This window comes from Oncorhynchus mykiss, chromosome 11 (assembly GCF_013265735.2).
Source record: "Oncorhynchus mykiss isolate Arlee chromosome 11, USDA_OmykA_1.1, whole genome shotgun sequence".
Lineage (NCBI taxonomy): Eukaryota > Metazoa > Chordata > Actinopteri > Salmoniformes > Salmonidae > Oncorhynchus > Oncorhynchus mykiss.
The window spans coordinates 55,190,946-55,206,230 of record NC_048575.1 but is presented as its reverse complement, the minus strand read 5'-3'; the positions used below and the strand labels follow the sequence as shown (position 1 = coordinate 55,206,230).

Sequence of the window (15,285 nt, the reverse complement as noted above, 5' to 3'; positions counted from 1 at the left end):
TACATGCACAAGCAACATTATTTTATTTTTTTAAGGATCAAGGAGACCAGAATGAATATTGATGTGAAATACAAGAAATATGCATTGCAAACATACCTCAAATATGATTGGTATTTGTGCTAGGCTACACATATTCAAACTTGTGCCCAAATAATATGCGTTATATTGTTTTCCCTGTTTTATTTGTTTTGTTGCATATTTCGGGACTACAAATGAGTTGGTGAAATATTTAGTCTCCCTCGGGCCATTAAATAATAATGCGCCTGCGCGTGCCATTGCTTGCGTCATGTTGACGATCACTAACAAAGGTAGGCAACATGTCCACCACCACTGCTGCTGCTCTGCAAAACAATAACGGGGAGCCAGGCCTCAACGGTAAGTATAATTGTAAACCTTTTTGAACAATCTCGAGAGTTTTAAATACATTTGCAACGAATGGGCTTGCTTTTCGTGGTATGTGTTTATAAACAGAAGGTTATAGCAATATTGACCATAAGTCAACTTTGCTGCTCCAATGGATTGACTTTAAATGTTTTAGTGACAGGATTTCAACCAATCATGGATAACTAAACGCTGGTTTGGCTGGGGGCAGGCTTAACCCATATCAAAACAAGTCCAAATAAAATGAGAAAAACAAACCAATTTTGTCGAATTAGAGACAATTCTTCAATTTTAATTGTGTAATATATTTACTTAACTCAATTTCCAGTTATTCATAAGGATTGTTGATTTATATTGTCTGTTGCACTCTGCATTGTCGAATTTTTTTGAATCCACAAGGCGAACGGAATTCTTTGGAACTGCCTGTCTACTGTGGAAAGAATGCAGTGCAACACCACTGACTACTATCAAATTTATTTATATAGCCCTTCGTACGTCAGCTGATATCTCAAAGTGCTGTACAGAAACCCACCCCAAACAGCAAGCAATGCAGGTGTAGAAGCACATACTAGACAATGTAGATTCTAGATTAAATATTCTAATTCATTCTAGAGTAAAAAAATATTTGAACAACTATAGGTCCATCAATGCCCATAATACTCGGTGATACTGTGTCATCCCATATTCTTAGGCTTTCTCATAAAATGTATACTAAAGATAACCTATTCAATCTAATCCGTAAGAAAAAATAAACGATTTCAAATGTATAGCTAGCATTGAATTACTTAACGCAATAGGCGTATAACCTACTTCAACCCCCAATGACAATTACTGTATGCTGAACCGACTCAATATTCATATGACCATCAGATGCAGTCTCAAAACTGCCCAAGAAGTCCACTTTGGAGGAAAAAGCACAAGGTTAAGATGGTATATGTTTTAATGATCGGTGTCCTTGTATAGTACTTTCTGTCACGGAGGCTCTGTCCCTTTACACGTTATGGCGATTCAGTCGATTTCTAGTAGCATGCACTGGGAATTTCCTAGAAGAGGTTTACTGAGTTGAATGTTGCTCAGGCTAAACTGGTTAACAGACAGGGGTGTGGGGAGGAGCTTTGATTTTATGCTTTAGCGTAGCTTCCAGAGATTGCGTAACTCTCCTCCCTCCCTCTTTCCTGCCTGTCTGGGAGCAGTCTGAATACCATTAGGGCAGGCTGCTGTGAGAGGCAGTACCACTATCATGAAATGCAGGCTATCGGCTGGATAGTGTGTTATTTATAGACAAACCGATAATGGTAAATTATGAATGATAAATAGGCGTACTACGACAGATAATGGACCTTACTCCTGCACATTGATCTGCTACTGGCACTCCTTATATGTAGCCTCATTCTTGTGCATTGTATTCCTCTTGTGTTACTATTTTTCTTTTTATTATAATTTAACTGCATCGTTTTGAAGATCTGGTAATCAAGCATTTCACAGTAAAGTCTACACCCGTTGTATTCTTCTCATGTGACAAGTAACATTTAATTTGTTAATGGATATGCATCCTTTATTAAATAAACACATTTTGTATGCTATGTCTATGTTTGATAGAATATGCACATTATGTAAGGGCCTCTATTGGAAATGGAACAACATAACGTCACTGGTACAGTGGAATTTAGGACCCCCAATTACAATTGATGTCCCTCAAAGAGGAAATAAGGAATATTTTAGCTTAACCCTCCTCCTGTGTTCTGGTCGAATTGGACCGATTTACAAGTTTTCTCTCTGAAAAATGTAGTTAATTTAATCTGATTGTTTTATGGTTCCATGACTTCGTCCACACAGGGCATCTGAACACACAAAATACATTTTGTCCCCTGTCAAAAATGACTGAACTTTTCTTGCAGCTCTGGTATATAAAGCTTTTTTGAGGCCTTGCTCACAATTCATTCTGTGGCAGCACAATGACCAAACAATATACTGTATGTGAGGATCTTGATCATATCTTTGATCAAGGCACTGGTGAGGAGTCCTTGTTAAACTTTGGCACAAAGTAGTCTGCTATAAATAGCACAATATGTTTAATATGAGTATTTGTTATAGTCAAAATAATAATAAAGTTGTGTGAGCTCAGGTGAATGAGGCCTACAGGCCATAAATAGCAAATAGAAGTTAAAAACGTGTAATGTTCAAAATAACTTAAGTGGATAAAAATATCTAACACAACATTAGGTGATAATATATGTATTATTATGGATTTATAATCAGCTATAATGGGGCGGTCATTTTGGACCGGGAACAGAATTAATTAACATGAAGTGAACACAACAGGAGGTTTAAAGGGCAACTCCACCACTCCACTTCTCAATCTCATTTTCATTAACTCCAGCACAATACCAGTGTCTGCATATGTGAAAATGGCGTATTTCTACATTTTGTATAAACAAATATGAAGTTTAACATCAAAAGTTTTTTTTTAAATGTAAAGAGGTTGCTTTTCAAACACTGAGATTCATGGTTATGTCGGGACTAAGAAAACACACTCACTCTGGCTAGAAACTCGTTGCAGGTTTTGAAAATCACTGCTTTTCCTACTTTTAATCCTGCCTTGAGATGTCACAGAGATTTTTTAGGACCTTATCTTTTTAACCACAGATTATAGAAAAGCACCGTTTTCACATTTGTGGTATGGTCCTGGAAATAATGAATATGAGATTGAAAAGTGGCGGAATTGCTCTTTAATAGGCATGGGAGCTTGTTTATGACTTGAGCAAAGACCAAGAGCATGCTTTGTTCCAAAGTTGCAGTTTAAAGCAGGCTAGACTTAGTCCAGGGCCATGTTTTAAATTGAACTCTCCTGAAGTACAGTATGTTTGTTTTTATTCATGGCGTCACTTGTTTCAATAATATGCACATGCAGCCTTTTTGTACAGAGAACCACTACCGGTGTCTTTGACATCTAAAAACCTTGCATCCACATCCATTTTTAGTTTTACAAAATGATTCTGCTTTTGTGCATGTGCATAACTTCAGGGAAGTTAGGAAAGCAAAGGCTAGCTTTTTCAAACAGAAATTTGCATCCTGTAGCACAAACTCCAAGAAGTTCTGGGACACTGTAAAGTCCATGAAGAATAAGAGCACCTCCTCCCAGTTGCCCATTGCACTGAGGCTAGGAAACACTGTCACCACCCATAAATCGATGATAATTGAGAATTTCAATAAGCATTTCTCTACGGCTGGCCATGCTTTCCACATGGCTACCCCTACCCTGGTCAACAGCCCTGTACCCCCCACAGCAACTTGCCCAAGCCTCCCCCATTTCTCCTTCACCCAACTACAGATAGCTGATGTTCTGAATGAGCTGCAAAATCTGGACCCCTACAAATCAACCAGGTTAGAGAATCTGGACCCTCTCTTTCTAAAATTATCAGCTGAAATTGTTGCAACCCCTATTACTAGCCTGTTCAACCTCTCTTTCGTATCATCTGAGATCCCCAAAGATTGGAAAGCTGCCGCCGTTATCCCTCTCTTCAAAGGAGAAGACACTCTAGACCCAAACTGTTGCAGACCTATATCCATCCAGCCCTACCTTTCTATGGTCTTCAAAAGCCAAGTTAACAAACAGATCACCGACCATTTCGAATCCCACCGTACCTTCTCCGCAATGCAATCTGATTTCCGAGCTGGTCGTGGGTGCACCTCAGCTACGCTCAAGGTCCTAAACGATATCATAACTGCCTTCGATATGAGACAAGACTGTGCAGCTGTATTCATCGACCTGGCCAAGGCTTTCGACTCTGTCAATCATCACATTCTTATCGGCAGACTCAATAGCCTTGATTTCTCAAATGACTGACTCGCCTGGTTCACCAACTACTTCTCTGATAGAGTTCAGTGTGTCATATCGGAGGGCCTGTTGTCCGGACCTCTGGCAATCTCTATGGGGGTGCCACAAAGTTCAATTCTCGGGCCGACTCTCTTCTCTGTATACATCAATGATGTCGCTCTTGCTGCTGGTGATGCTTTGATCCACCTGTACGCAGACGACACAATTCTGTATACTTCTGGCCCTTCTTTGGACACTGTGTTAACAACCCTCCAGATGAGCTTCAATGCCATACAACTCTCCTTCCGTGGCCTCCAACTGTTCTTAAATGCAAGTAAAACTAAATGCATGCTATTCAATCGATCGCTGCCTGTACCTGCCCGCTCGTCCAGAGTCACTAATCTGGACGGTTCTGATTTAGAATATGTGGACAACTACAAATACCTAGGTGTATGATTAGACTGTAAACTCTCCTCCCAGACTCAGATCAAACATCTCCAATCCAAAGTTAAATCTAGAATTGGCTTCCTATTTCGCAACAAAGCATCCTTCAATCACGCTGCCAAACATACACTCGTAAAACTGACTATCCTACCGATCCTTGGCTTTGGCGATGTCATTTACAAAATAGCTTCCAACACTCTACTCAACTAATTGGATGTAGTCTATCACAGTGCCATCCATTTTGTCACCAAAGCCCCATATACTACCCACCACTGCGACCTGTATGATCTCGTTGGCTGGCCCTCGCTTCATATTCGCCGCCAAACCCACTGGCTCCAGGTCATCTATAAGTCTTTGCTAGGTCAAGCCCCGCCTTATCTCAGCTCACTGGTCACCATAGCAGCACCCACCCGTAGCACGCGCTCCAGGAGGTATATTTCACTGGTCACCTCCAAAGCCAATTCTTCCTTTGGTCGCCTTTCCTTCCAGTTCTCTGCTGCCAATGACTGGAACGAACTGCAATAAATCACTGAAGGTGGAGACTCATATCTCCCTCACTAACTTTAAGCACCAGCTGTCAGAGCAGCTCACAGATCACTGCACCTGTATATAGCCCATCTGTTAAAAGCCTATCCAACTACCTCATCCCCATACTGTTATTTATTTATTTTCCTTCGCAACCCGGTATCTCTACTTGCACATTCATCTTCTGCACATCTATCACTCCAGTGTTTAATTGCTATATTGTAATTATTTCATCTCTATGGCCTATTTATTGCCTTACCTCCCTTATCCTACCTCATTTGCACACACTGTATATATACTTTTTCTATTGTATTATTGACTGTATGTTTGTTTTTTCCATGTGTAACTCTGTGTTGTTGTTTGTGTCGCGCTGCTTTGCTCTATCTTGGCCAGGTCGCAGTTGTAAATGAGAACTTGTTCTCAACTAGCCTACCTGGTTAAATAAAGGTGAAATAAATCAAATAAAAATGTGGAGTTAGGTCTAATCCTCAAGAGTATAAGGCAGCCATCCACCATGGCTCTCCTTGTTAACATACACTGCTGTATGTTCCATACAGTGACTTTGCTTTACACATACTGTGAGTGGCTGAGTGCCAGACAAAGCACAGGTCTCATGCATCTGAGATAAAGGGTCCTAAACAGCAGAAGGGATGCATTGCTCTACCAGGGGCTCTCTGCTGTAGACCAACCTGAAATGCAAATGTCTGCTGATTCAGGATCTATAGCCTAGATCTCCATTCAGGCTGAGTAAGTATTTTTGTGTCATGATGATTTCTGTCTTTGTTGACCACGTAACTTTAATTGCAAGCACTTACAGGAGCTATTTGGCCTTTTCTGAAGTACTACTGCCTTCTTTCTCCAGCTTGCTCATTTGAATTACAATAGCCACATTATAAAACAACAGTGCTACAAGTTATCTTTTCAAAATGTCAATGTTTTGGTGCATTGACTTTGAGAACTTGTCACTGCATCTTTATCATGGACTTATGTCACTATTATCAACATTTGTACTGATACCCACACTTACTCTGATCCGCATTTTATGCTTGTGTTTTCAGGGTCGTGGGTAGAGCTGGAGATGAATGGAAACAACAGAAACCAGGCTTTGCTGCCAAACCCCAACACGGAGAACGGGAATGAGGGGGAGAGTCAGGCCCCTCAGGCTCTGGAAGTGGTGTCAGAGGAGGTGGAGGAGAGTCTGACAGGGGGGCTGGGGCACGTGCCCTCATCCTCCTCTATCCACAATGCAGACATGAATAAGATCCTGCTGGATGCCCAGCATGAGTCCAGCCAAAGCAGCTCCTCCTGTGACAGGTAGGAAGGGAGTGTCATGTTTTTGGTGAGCCCCCTCCCTGAGCTCTTTTCTCCATGTTTGGGTGTTTGTATAATTTGTGTATTTATTTGCTTCCTGTGTTGTGCCTCAGTCCTCACAGACCTTCCAGTCCAGATCAGGATGACAGCCAGGTTACCTTTGACTTGGAGATGTCCAGTAGGAGAGGGAGCCAGGTATAAAAAACCCAGTCTGCTCTCATGTGTCTGTTCCTCCATCCATGACCCTGACATCACTGTTACAGTATGGGCCTACAGGACCTCTCTGCTCACTCACCTGTGTGCTCTCTCTTTCTCCACATCTACAGTCAGAGGAGAAAGGCCCAGAGAAAGACAGAGAAGATGATATCCTGATGAACAAAGGTGCAGACTGGGTTGCAGATTGGTCCAGTCGGCCCGAAAACATTCCCCCCAAGTAAGGAGACACTGCACACAATCTAACATAAATAAACTTGTAGTCTAAATTAGAGGTCGACCGATTATGATTTTTCAACGCCGATACCGATTATTGGAGGACAACAAAAGCAGATACCGATTAATCGGTCGATTGTTAACATATATATATATATATATATATATATAAGGTGATTCCACAGATTGGTGGTATTTTTTGATTTAGCCGTTGCTGACCCCATGCTTACATCTTTATCACAAATAAGACACCTTGCTTTCCCCGGTGCCAATTCCATGTAATAGTCCCACACTGGTGCTCTGCTTTTCTCTGCCATCTGTAAAACACACACACAGCTCTGAAGTGACAATTATACTGAAGAGTCTGCTTAGGAGACAAATACTCTCAACAGTTTGAATAAAAATAGAGTTAAAGTTACCTGTGATGAATGTTGAAAACAAAAACTGTAATTTCTATATGCAGGAAATTCTATTTTAATAATGGACATGGTAAGAATTGACTACCAAAGTGCCAGTCATAATTCCCATGACACCTTCTAGCAAAATCTGAAAACCGGTTCCTTCATTCATTTATTCCATAGGATATTTTTAGATTCACTTAAAATAATGTCTGTGTTTCGTGTAGGCTTTCACCACCGTGCCAATTTTATAACTGTGTAGATATCCATAGGACAAGGTAATTCTGATCAATATTGGCTAAATATAAGCCAAGATCATTATTTTTGTAGAGTGGATTTATGAAAATATGTTGACAAACGTTACCTTATCCTAGTGAGATTTACACGGGTATCAAAACGCCGAGGCGGTTTAAGCACGAAACACAGACCTTATTTGAAGTAGATCAAGACATTCTCTATGGAAGACATGAACAGAGGTGGTTTAAGCCTGTACGAAACACAGACCTTATTTGAAGTAGATCAAGACATTCTGTATGGAAGACATTAACAGAGGTGGTTTAAGCCTGTACGAAACACAGACCTTATTTGAAGTAGATCAAGACATTCTGTATGGAAGACATGAACAGAGGTGGTTTAAGCCTGCACGAAACACAGACCTTATTTGAAGTAGATCAAGACATTCTGTATGGAAGACATGAACAGAGGTGGTTTAAGCATGTACGAAACACAGACCTTATTTGAAGTAGATCAAGACATTCTGTATGGAAGACATGAACAGAGGTGGTTTAAGCATGTACGAAACACAGACCTTATTTGAAGTAGATCAAGACATTCTCTATGGAAGACATGAACAGAGGTGGTTTAAGCCTGTACGAAACACAGACCTTATTTGAAGTAGATCAAGACATTCTGTATGGAAGACATGAACGATAAAATAACAAAGGAACCCCTTTCAAGTTCAGCCGCAAATTATTACAGGAATTATAACGCGTCGACTATTTCTCTCTAAACCATATACCTTTGACTATTACGAGCCTACTGCTGCCTACCACCCCTCAGACTGCTCTATCAAATATCAAAACATAGACTTAACTATAATAAACACACAGAAATACGAACCTTAGGTCAAATCCGGAAACTATCACCTCGAAAACAAAACGTTTATTCCGTTCCGTATTTTATCTAACGGGTGGTCTCCATGAGTCTAAATATTCATGTTACATTGCACAACCTTCAATGTTATGTCATAATTACATTAAATTCTGGCAAATTAGTTCGCAAAGAGCCAGGCGGCCCAAACTGTTGCATATACCCTGACTCTGCGTGCAATGAACGCAAGAGAAGTGACACAATTTCACCTGGTTAATATTGCCTGCTAACCTGGATTTCTTTTAGCTAAATATACAGGTTTAAAAATACATACTTGTGTATTGATTTTAAGAAAGGCATTGATGTTTATGGTTAAGTACACATTGGAGCAACTACAGTCGTTGATTTAATGTTTTTTATAAGATAACATTAATGCTAGCTAGCAACTTACCTTGGCTTACTGCATTCGCGTAACAGGCAGGCTCCTTGTGAGGCAGGTGGTTAGAGCATTGGACTAGTTAACTGTATGGTAGCAAGATTGGATCCCCTGAGCTGACAAGGTAAAAATCTGTCGTTCTGCCTCGTTCCTAGGCCGTCATTGAAAATAAGAATGTGTTCTCTAACTGACTTGCCTAGTTAAATAAAGATTAAATAAATGTGTAAATGTAAAAAATTAAAAATCTGCAAAATCGGCTCCCAAAAATACCGATTTCCGATTGTTATTAAAACTTGAAATCAGCCCTAATTAATCGGCCATTCCGATTAATCGGTCGACCTCTAGTCTACATCATAGCGAAAATAGACTAAAAGTATCCAATTCCATATCAGTCCATGTAGAATGTTAAAGCATATCATAGAAATTATCATTTCCTGTAGGAAGCCAATGTAATTCAAAATTGCCAACATGTTCAGTGATATTTTTTTTGTAGGGAGTTCCACTTCCAACACCCCAGACACTCAGTATCCCTCAGCATGAGAAAGAGTGGAGCCATGAAGAAAGGGGGTGTTTTCTCTGCTGACTTCCTCAAAGTCTTCATCCCCTCCTTAGTCCTGTCTCACATCCTTGCCCTTGGTATCGGGTGAGTGACTGTACCATCTTACACAACTAGAAAATCAATTGGATGTGTGAGTATTTGTACACTGAAGAAAAATATAAACGCTACATGTAAAGTGTTGGTCCCATGTTTCATGAGCTGAAATAAAAGATCCCAGAAATGTTCCATACGCACAAAAAATATGATTATTTCTTATTTCTCAAAAATGTTGTTCACAAATTTGTTTACATCCCTGTTAGTGAGCATTTCTTCTTTGCCAAGATAATCCATCCACCTGACAGGCGTGGCATTTCAAGAAGCTGATTAAATAGCATGACCATTACACAGGTACACCTTGTGCTGGGGACAATAAAAAGCCACTCTAAAATGTGCAGTTTTGTCACACAACACAATGCCACAGATGTCTCAAGTTTTGAGGGAGCGTGCAATTGGCATACTTACTGCAGGAATGTCCACCAGAGTAGTTGCCAGAGAATTGAATGTTCATTTCTCTATCGTAAGCTGTGCCTCCGACGTTGTTTTTGCGAATTTTGCAGTACGACCAATCTGCAACCCAGTCTGCACCTTTGTTCATCAGGATATCATCTTCTCTGTCTTTCTCTGGGCCTTCCTCCTCTGACTGGCGGCTCCCGAGTGGCACAAAGATCTAAGGCACTGCATCTCAGTGCTTGAAGCGTCACTACAGAATCCAGGCTGTATCACAACCAGACGTTATTGGTAGTACCATAGGGCGGCGCACAATTGGCCCAGCGTCGTCCGTGTTTGAACGTTGTAGGCCGTCATTGTAAATAAGAATTTGTTCTTACCTGACTTGCCTAGTTAAATACATGTAACATTTTAAATAAAACATTTAATTTAAAAAAAGTCAAACCGGCCTCACAACCACAGACCACGTATAACCACGCCACGTCCGGCTTCTTTACCTACGGGATCATCTGAGACCAGGCCACCTGGACAGCTGATGAAACTGTGGGTTTGTAACAACCGAAGAATTGCTGCACAAGCTGTCAAAAATCGTCTCAGGGAAGCTCATCTGTGTGCATGACCTGACTGCAGTTCGGCGTTATGCTCACCTTCGATGTCTACTGGCACGCTTGAGAAGTGTGTTCTTCAAGGATGAATCTCAGTTTCAACTGTACCAGGCAGTTGTGCGGTCAAGCGGTTTGTTGATATCAACTTAGTGCCCCGTGGGTGTGGTGGGGTTATGCTATGGGCAGGCATATGCTACGGACAATGAACACAATTTTATCGATGGCAATTTGAATGCACAGAGATACCATGATGGGACCCTGAGTAACATTGATGTGCCATTCATCCACCGTCATCACCTCATGTTTCAGCATGATAATGTACGGCCCCATGTCGCAAGGATCTGTACACAATTCCTGGAATCTGAAATGTCCCAGTTCTTTAATGGCCTGTATACTCACCAGATATGTCACCTATTGAGCAGGTTTGGGGTGCTCTGGATTGACATGTATGACAGCGTGTTCCAGTTCCTGTCAATATCCAGCAATTTCACACAGCCATTGAAGAGGAGTGGGACAATATTCCACAGGCCACAATCAACAGCCTGATCAACTCTATGCCAAGGAGATGTGTTGCGGTGCATGAGGCAAATGGTGGTCACACCAGATACTGACTGGTTTTCTGATCCACGCCCCCACTTTTTTTTTTTTAAAGGTTTCAGTGAACAACAGATGCATATCTGTATTCCCAGTCATGTGAAATCCATAGATTAGGACCTGATACATTTATTTAAATTGACTGATTTCCTTATGAACTGTAACTCAGTAAAATCTTTGAAATTGTTGCATGTTGCGTTTAGATTTTTGTTCAATGTAGATTATGTCTGCTGTTGAATCATTGTCATGCTGTACTTATTCTCTCCTTAGGGTCTACCTTGGAAAGAGACTCACCATGCCTTCCACCAGCTCTTTCTAAACCCAAACTAAAGCAGTGCCTGGAAGTTCTCCTGTCTAAAAAAAATATTTGTGCTAAAATGCCCTCTTTTCCTCTGCATCCATTGTTTGCCTAGCTAGCTTCCTCCTCTCTTTTCCATTCTATATTCTGTTTACTCAGATTTTTTTCCTATGTTTTTACCACTTTACCTGACACTGACTCACCCCAGTTTTTTTTATGTTGGGTGCTTTTGGAAGGTTCACAATTCGTCAACGTTTGGGACCCTTTACCTTTTGACACAGATTGGGCACAGTGCAAACTGTAGCATCGGACAGTAATGACCACTATCAACCCATAATAGTTCACAGCCCCTGCCTGAACCTGACTGTGGTACTTTTGGAACAAATTATTCTCAATTCAGTTATTGAAATCCTATACTGCACAAACACTGAGGTGGCTGGTATTGGATGGCAGCGGGCCTGAACCTTTGGGAATCTCTTTGAGATTTCCATATAGATGCCTTAGCTTAGACAGAGATTGTGCTGTGAGAGGTCAAGTGTCTTGGAGTGTTTTATCTTCCTGCTCCTTACTCCAAGTCAGTTAATTGCATAGTGACTTGCACCTGAACCAAAAATAAGCTCCATATCTGAAGTACACTTTTCAAGAGTTGCAGTGACTCTGAATCAAGTGGTATTGTTGTTCAGTTTGTTTGTTTTTTGCAATGGTTTGGATTTTTTTTTTTTTAAAACAGACTTTAATTCAGCAGAAGTTTTGTTGTAATTCCACCCTATTCTAGTTGTACCTAATTTGTCATATTTTAGTAGCACCAATTTTCTCTAAAGAGGGTGGTCTCTTGGTGAAAGGATGTGAATATTAATGCTAGTGGCTACTGCAAGTTTCCATTGATTATCAGGAAAACAACCTAGCAAATAGTTAAACAGATGGGTGTGTTGATGCAGAAAGAGTAGCATGTCTAAATGCTATGCAGTACATGGTGAAGTACTGTAGTAGTAAGGAGAAGGGCAAAGTTTGAATGAAGGTGTCATTTTTTTATGTAGATATAATATAGTAGATACAAATATACACATCTGCCTGCCTGCTGTTCAGTAACTCAAATGTGTCAATGCTACACATTCTTCATCTCTTTTGTCATATCTTGTGTTTTTTTCAAGCTGATTCTAGAAACCTTTGAATTAAAGTTTTCCTGTGTGGCTACACACCCTCAGAGTGAGATCCAGTGTATAGGTCCAGCCACCATACTGAGTTGGATGTATTAGTGGAATTATGATATAACTGGCCACAAATGACTACTGCATATTGACAAATATAGATATATTTTCATCTCAGTGCTTTCATTGCATTGGAAAGGTACCACTGACACTGATCTCTCAACTATTGGAGAAGTTGAACTAGAGGGTTAGACAAACTCAAACAGACAAACTCAAACTATCTCCAGCTCTGATAAGTTTTGACATGGCCTTTGATCTGTTTTATGTAAGCATGGGCTCTATTCAGCCATTACCCATAGGCAGACATTATCTACCTTATTAAGGTAACGTAAGTAATGCTTTTTGTATATGTGTTTAACACTGACCTATTTTAAGAATTATGATAAATTACCCTTTTTTGGCAATGGTAAAAAACATGTTTTCTTTTCATCACACTAGGTAATTATCCCAGGAACTCCTTGGAAAGTGGTTATACAGAACCAGCACTCCTCCACTGTATTGAGTTGCTTGGTGATTTAGGGTTTTGTATTGTATCTTTAGGGGGAAGGTTGGTGGGCAATGGGGATAGGTGTGATGACATGAGTGGGGTATTTTTTTTCCTTCTGAGTGGGATTGTTTTTTTGTGCCTTTTCTTGGTTTGTACCAACTCAAAGTAACTCCCATTGCATGCATGCCCTTAGTTTGTAATTGGCATTTACGTAGTATAATTCACGAGATGCCAAAGGTTGTTATAGCTTTCATAAAAATTGTGAAGTCCGTCCTTGTTTGTAAGGCAGAAGAAGTATGCACATTGATGTTTTTTTCTTCTGATAATCCAAAATACAAACTGAAATATGCTTTTCTTGTTTGTATGGAGGGCAGGGCCCTCAGGAATTTATTGAACATGCTTGTAAAAAAATATTCCAGAAGCAAGAAGTTTCAGCCATGTAGATTGATTCATTGTAATCATATTGAAAAAACTGACATTAAAATGAGAAATTAACCACAATACTCCCAAGCAGAGTTTTTGAAAGGAAAAAATGGAGAACATAAATGTACTGTAAAACACAACATGTTGTAAAACAAAATGATGGAAATAATATTGCTTGTTGTGAAACCCCCTCCTACCAAATACACAACCACAACTGCTTTTCATGCTCCCATTTTAGAATACCTTTTCCAGGGGAGTGGGGTTATAAGTGGGAAGAGCATATTACAACCTTTTGAATAGGAAAAAGCAGGAGGGCATAATTATGTGCTCTCATATCAAGTGAGAATGAGTGAGCAGGAGAGGATTGATGCTTTCCAAATATTTGAGTTCCTTATAAATTCATGTCAACAGAAGAGGAAGGTAGGTGATAGATTAGTGTTAATGTGTCTTTTTGGTGGCTTTACATTGCTGACCGGGATGCATGAAAAGTACAAAGAATGGCAAGGACATGTGCAGAGGTCTCACATTATTCATTGGCTGATGCTATTGAACCTAGACAGCATGGACTGGGTAGATGTAACAGTGCCTTCTCTCCATATTTTCAAACAGTGGTGCACAAAATCAATCATCTGGGTCAAATGTGCCAGTAACCAAAAGGTTGTTAGATCAAATCTCCGAGCTGACAAGGTAAAAATCTGTCATTCAGCCCCTGAACAAGGCAGTTAACCCACTATTCCTAGGCCGTCATTGTAAATAGGAATTTGTTGACTGACTTGCTAAGTTAAATAAAAGTTAAATAAAAATAAATTTAAAAAAAATGGACCATGAAGCATTTATCTTAATATCTGTGAAAGGTTATAGATTGTTGCAAGGTATGTCGCCGTTTTGTCGGTCATGTAGGCCTAAACCATGTCAATTTACCCCTTTTACCACGTTACGGAGCAGTTGAGGTTTAGAGGAATTATGTAAATAGAAAAGTACTGGATTTGGATGTCTGTCCTCTAAGCTTCAACATGAAATGTGACCAAATTAATGTTTATATTTCTTTGTGATTTTTTAAAGTCTGTGTGTATGCCGGAACAATGTTTTGTAGGAAAGAGATCCCTCTTGGTTTATCCCATTCACTGTTTCCCTTGATTATTGTATACTCTATAAAGGGACAAATACCGGTCATGGCTAACTGGGATACAGTTTATGTCAAATTGAAGTCAAAAGTAGATTTGTTTGCATTTTAGCTAACCCTAACCTTTTCCTAACCATAACCTAAGTATCCTAACCTACTACATGCATTATCCTAACCTGCTGCGTAAATTCTAACCTGCTACTAAAAGTCAACTCTGACATAAACTATCTCATCGTAAATCCATGGCAATAGAGGAGGGGTTTGGGGATTTCAGACATTTTGATTGGCTAACCGTAGGAGTTCTGAGGATGAAGTAGGTGTTATGTGTTGTGATTATTTTTTCCCACCCGATTAGACTACAATGGTGTGATTGTTATGATGATTTCTACCTTTTAATGGGGTAATTAGTCTAATCGGGTGTCTTTCCTGGGGTTTGAGACTAAATTGTTTGGATTTGAAAATCCAACTTTTGTATTGGAAGGGGGCGCTCGGGGCTATTTGTGCTTGTCCATGTTGGTGTTCGAGTGAGAAAGACACAGAGAACCAATCAGTAAAAACATCGATGCATCGTGCCGAGAACATCAAAATAGCCTTTCCAGACTGAAGTCAGGAGGACTTCGAGTTAGGTGTTAGGCAGACTAACTGGGCCTATACAAGTGAATGACCTTGTTT

At 40.1% G+C, this 15,285-nt stretch overlaps 1 protein-coding gene across 2 annotated transcripts; it reads left to right on the top strand.

Annotated features, from left to right (window-relative positions):
- Window positions 1–236: 236 nt before the first annotated feature.
- Window positions 237–13,568, top strand: LOC110535983 (BCL2/adenovirus E1B 19 kDa protein-interacting protein 3-like). 2 transcript variants are annotated; one of them, XM_021621420.2, is made up of 6 exons: window positions 237–375; window positions 6,226–6,481; window positions 6,592–6,673; window positions 6,805–6,911; window positions 9,324–9,473; window positions 11,345–13,568. In XM_021621420.2, the coding sequence occupies exons 1-6, from the start codon at window positions 318–320 to the stop codon at window positions 11,391–11,393; spliced, it is 702 nt and encodes a 233-aa protein (XP_021477095.2). In that variant the 5' UTR covers window positions 237–317; the 3' UTR covers window positions 11,394–13,568. The 2 variants fall into 2 exon arrangements, with proteins under 2 accessions (XP_021477095.2, XP_036791706.1); XM_036935811.1 differs by lacking the exon at window positions 237–375 and adding an exon at window positions 5,624–5,914.
- Window positions 13,569–15,285: the final 1,717 nt, after the last annotated feature.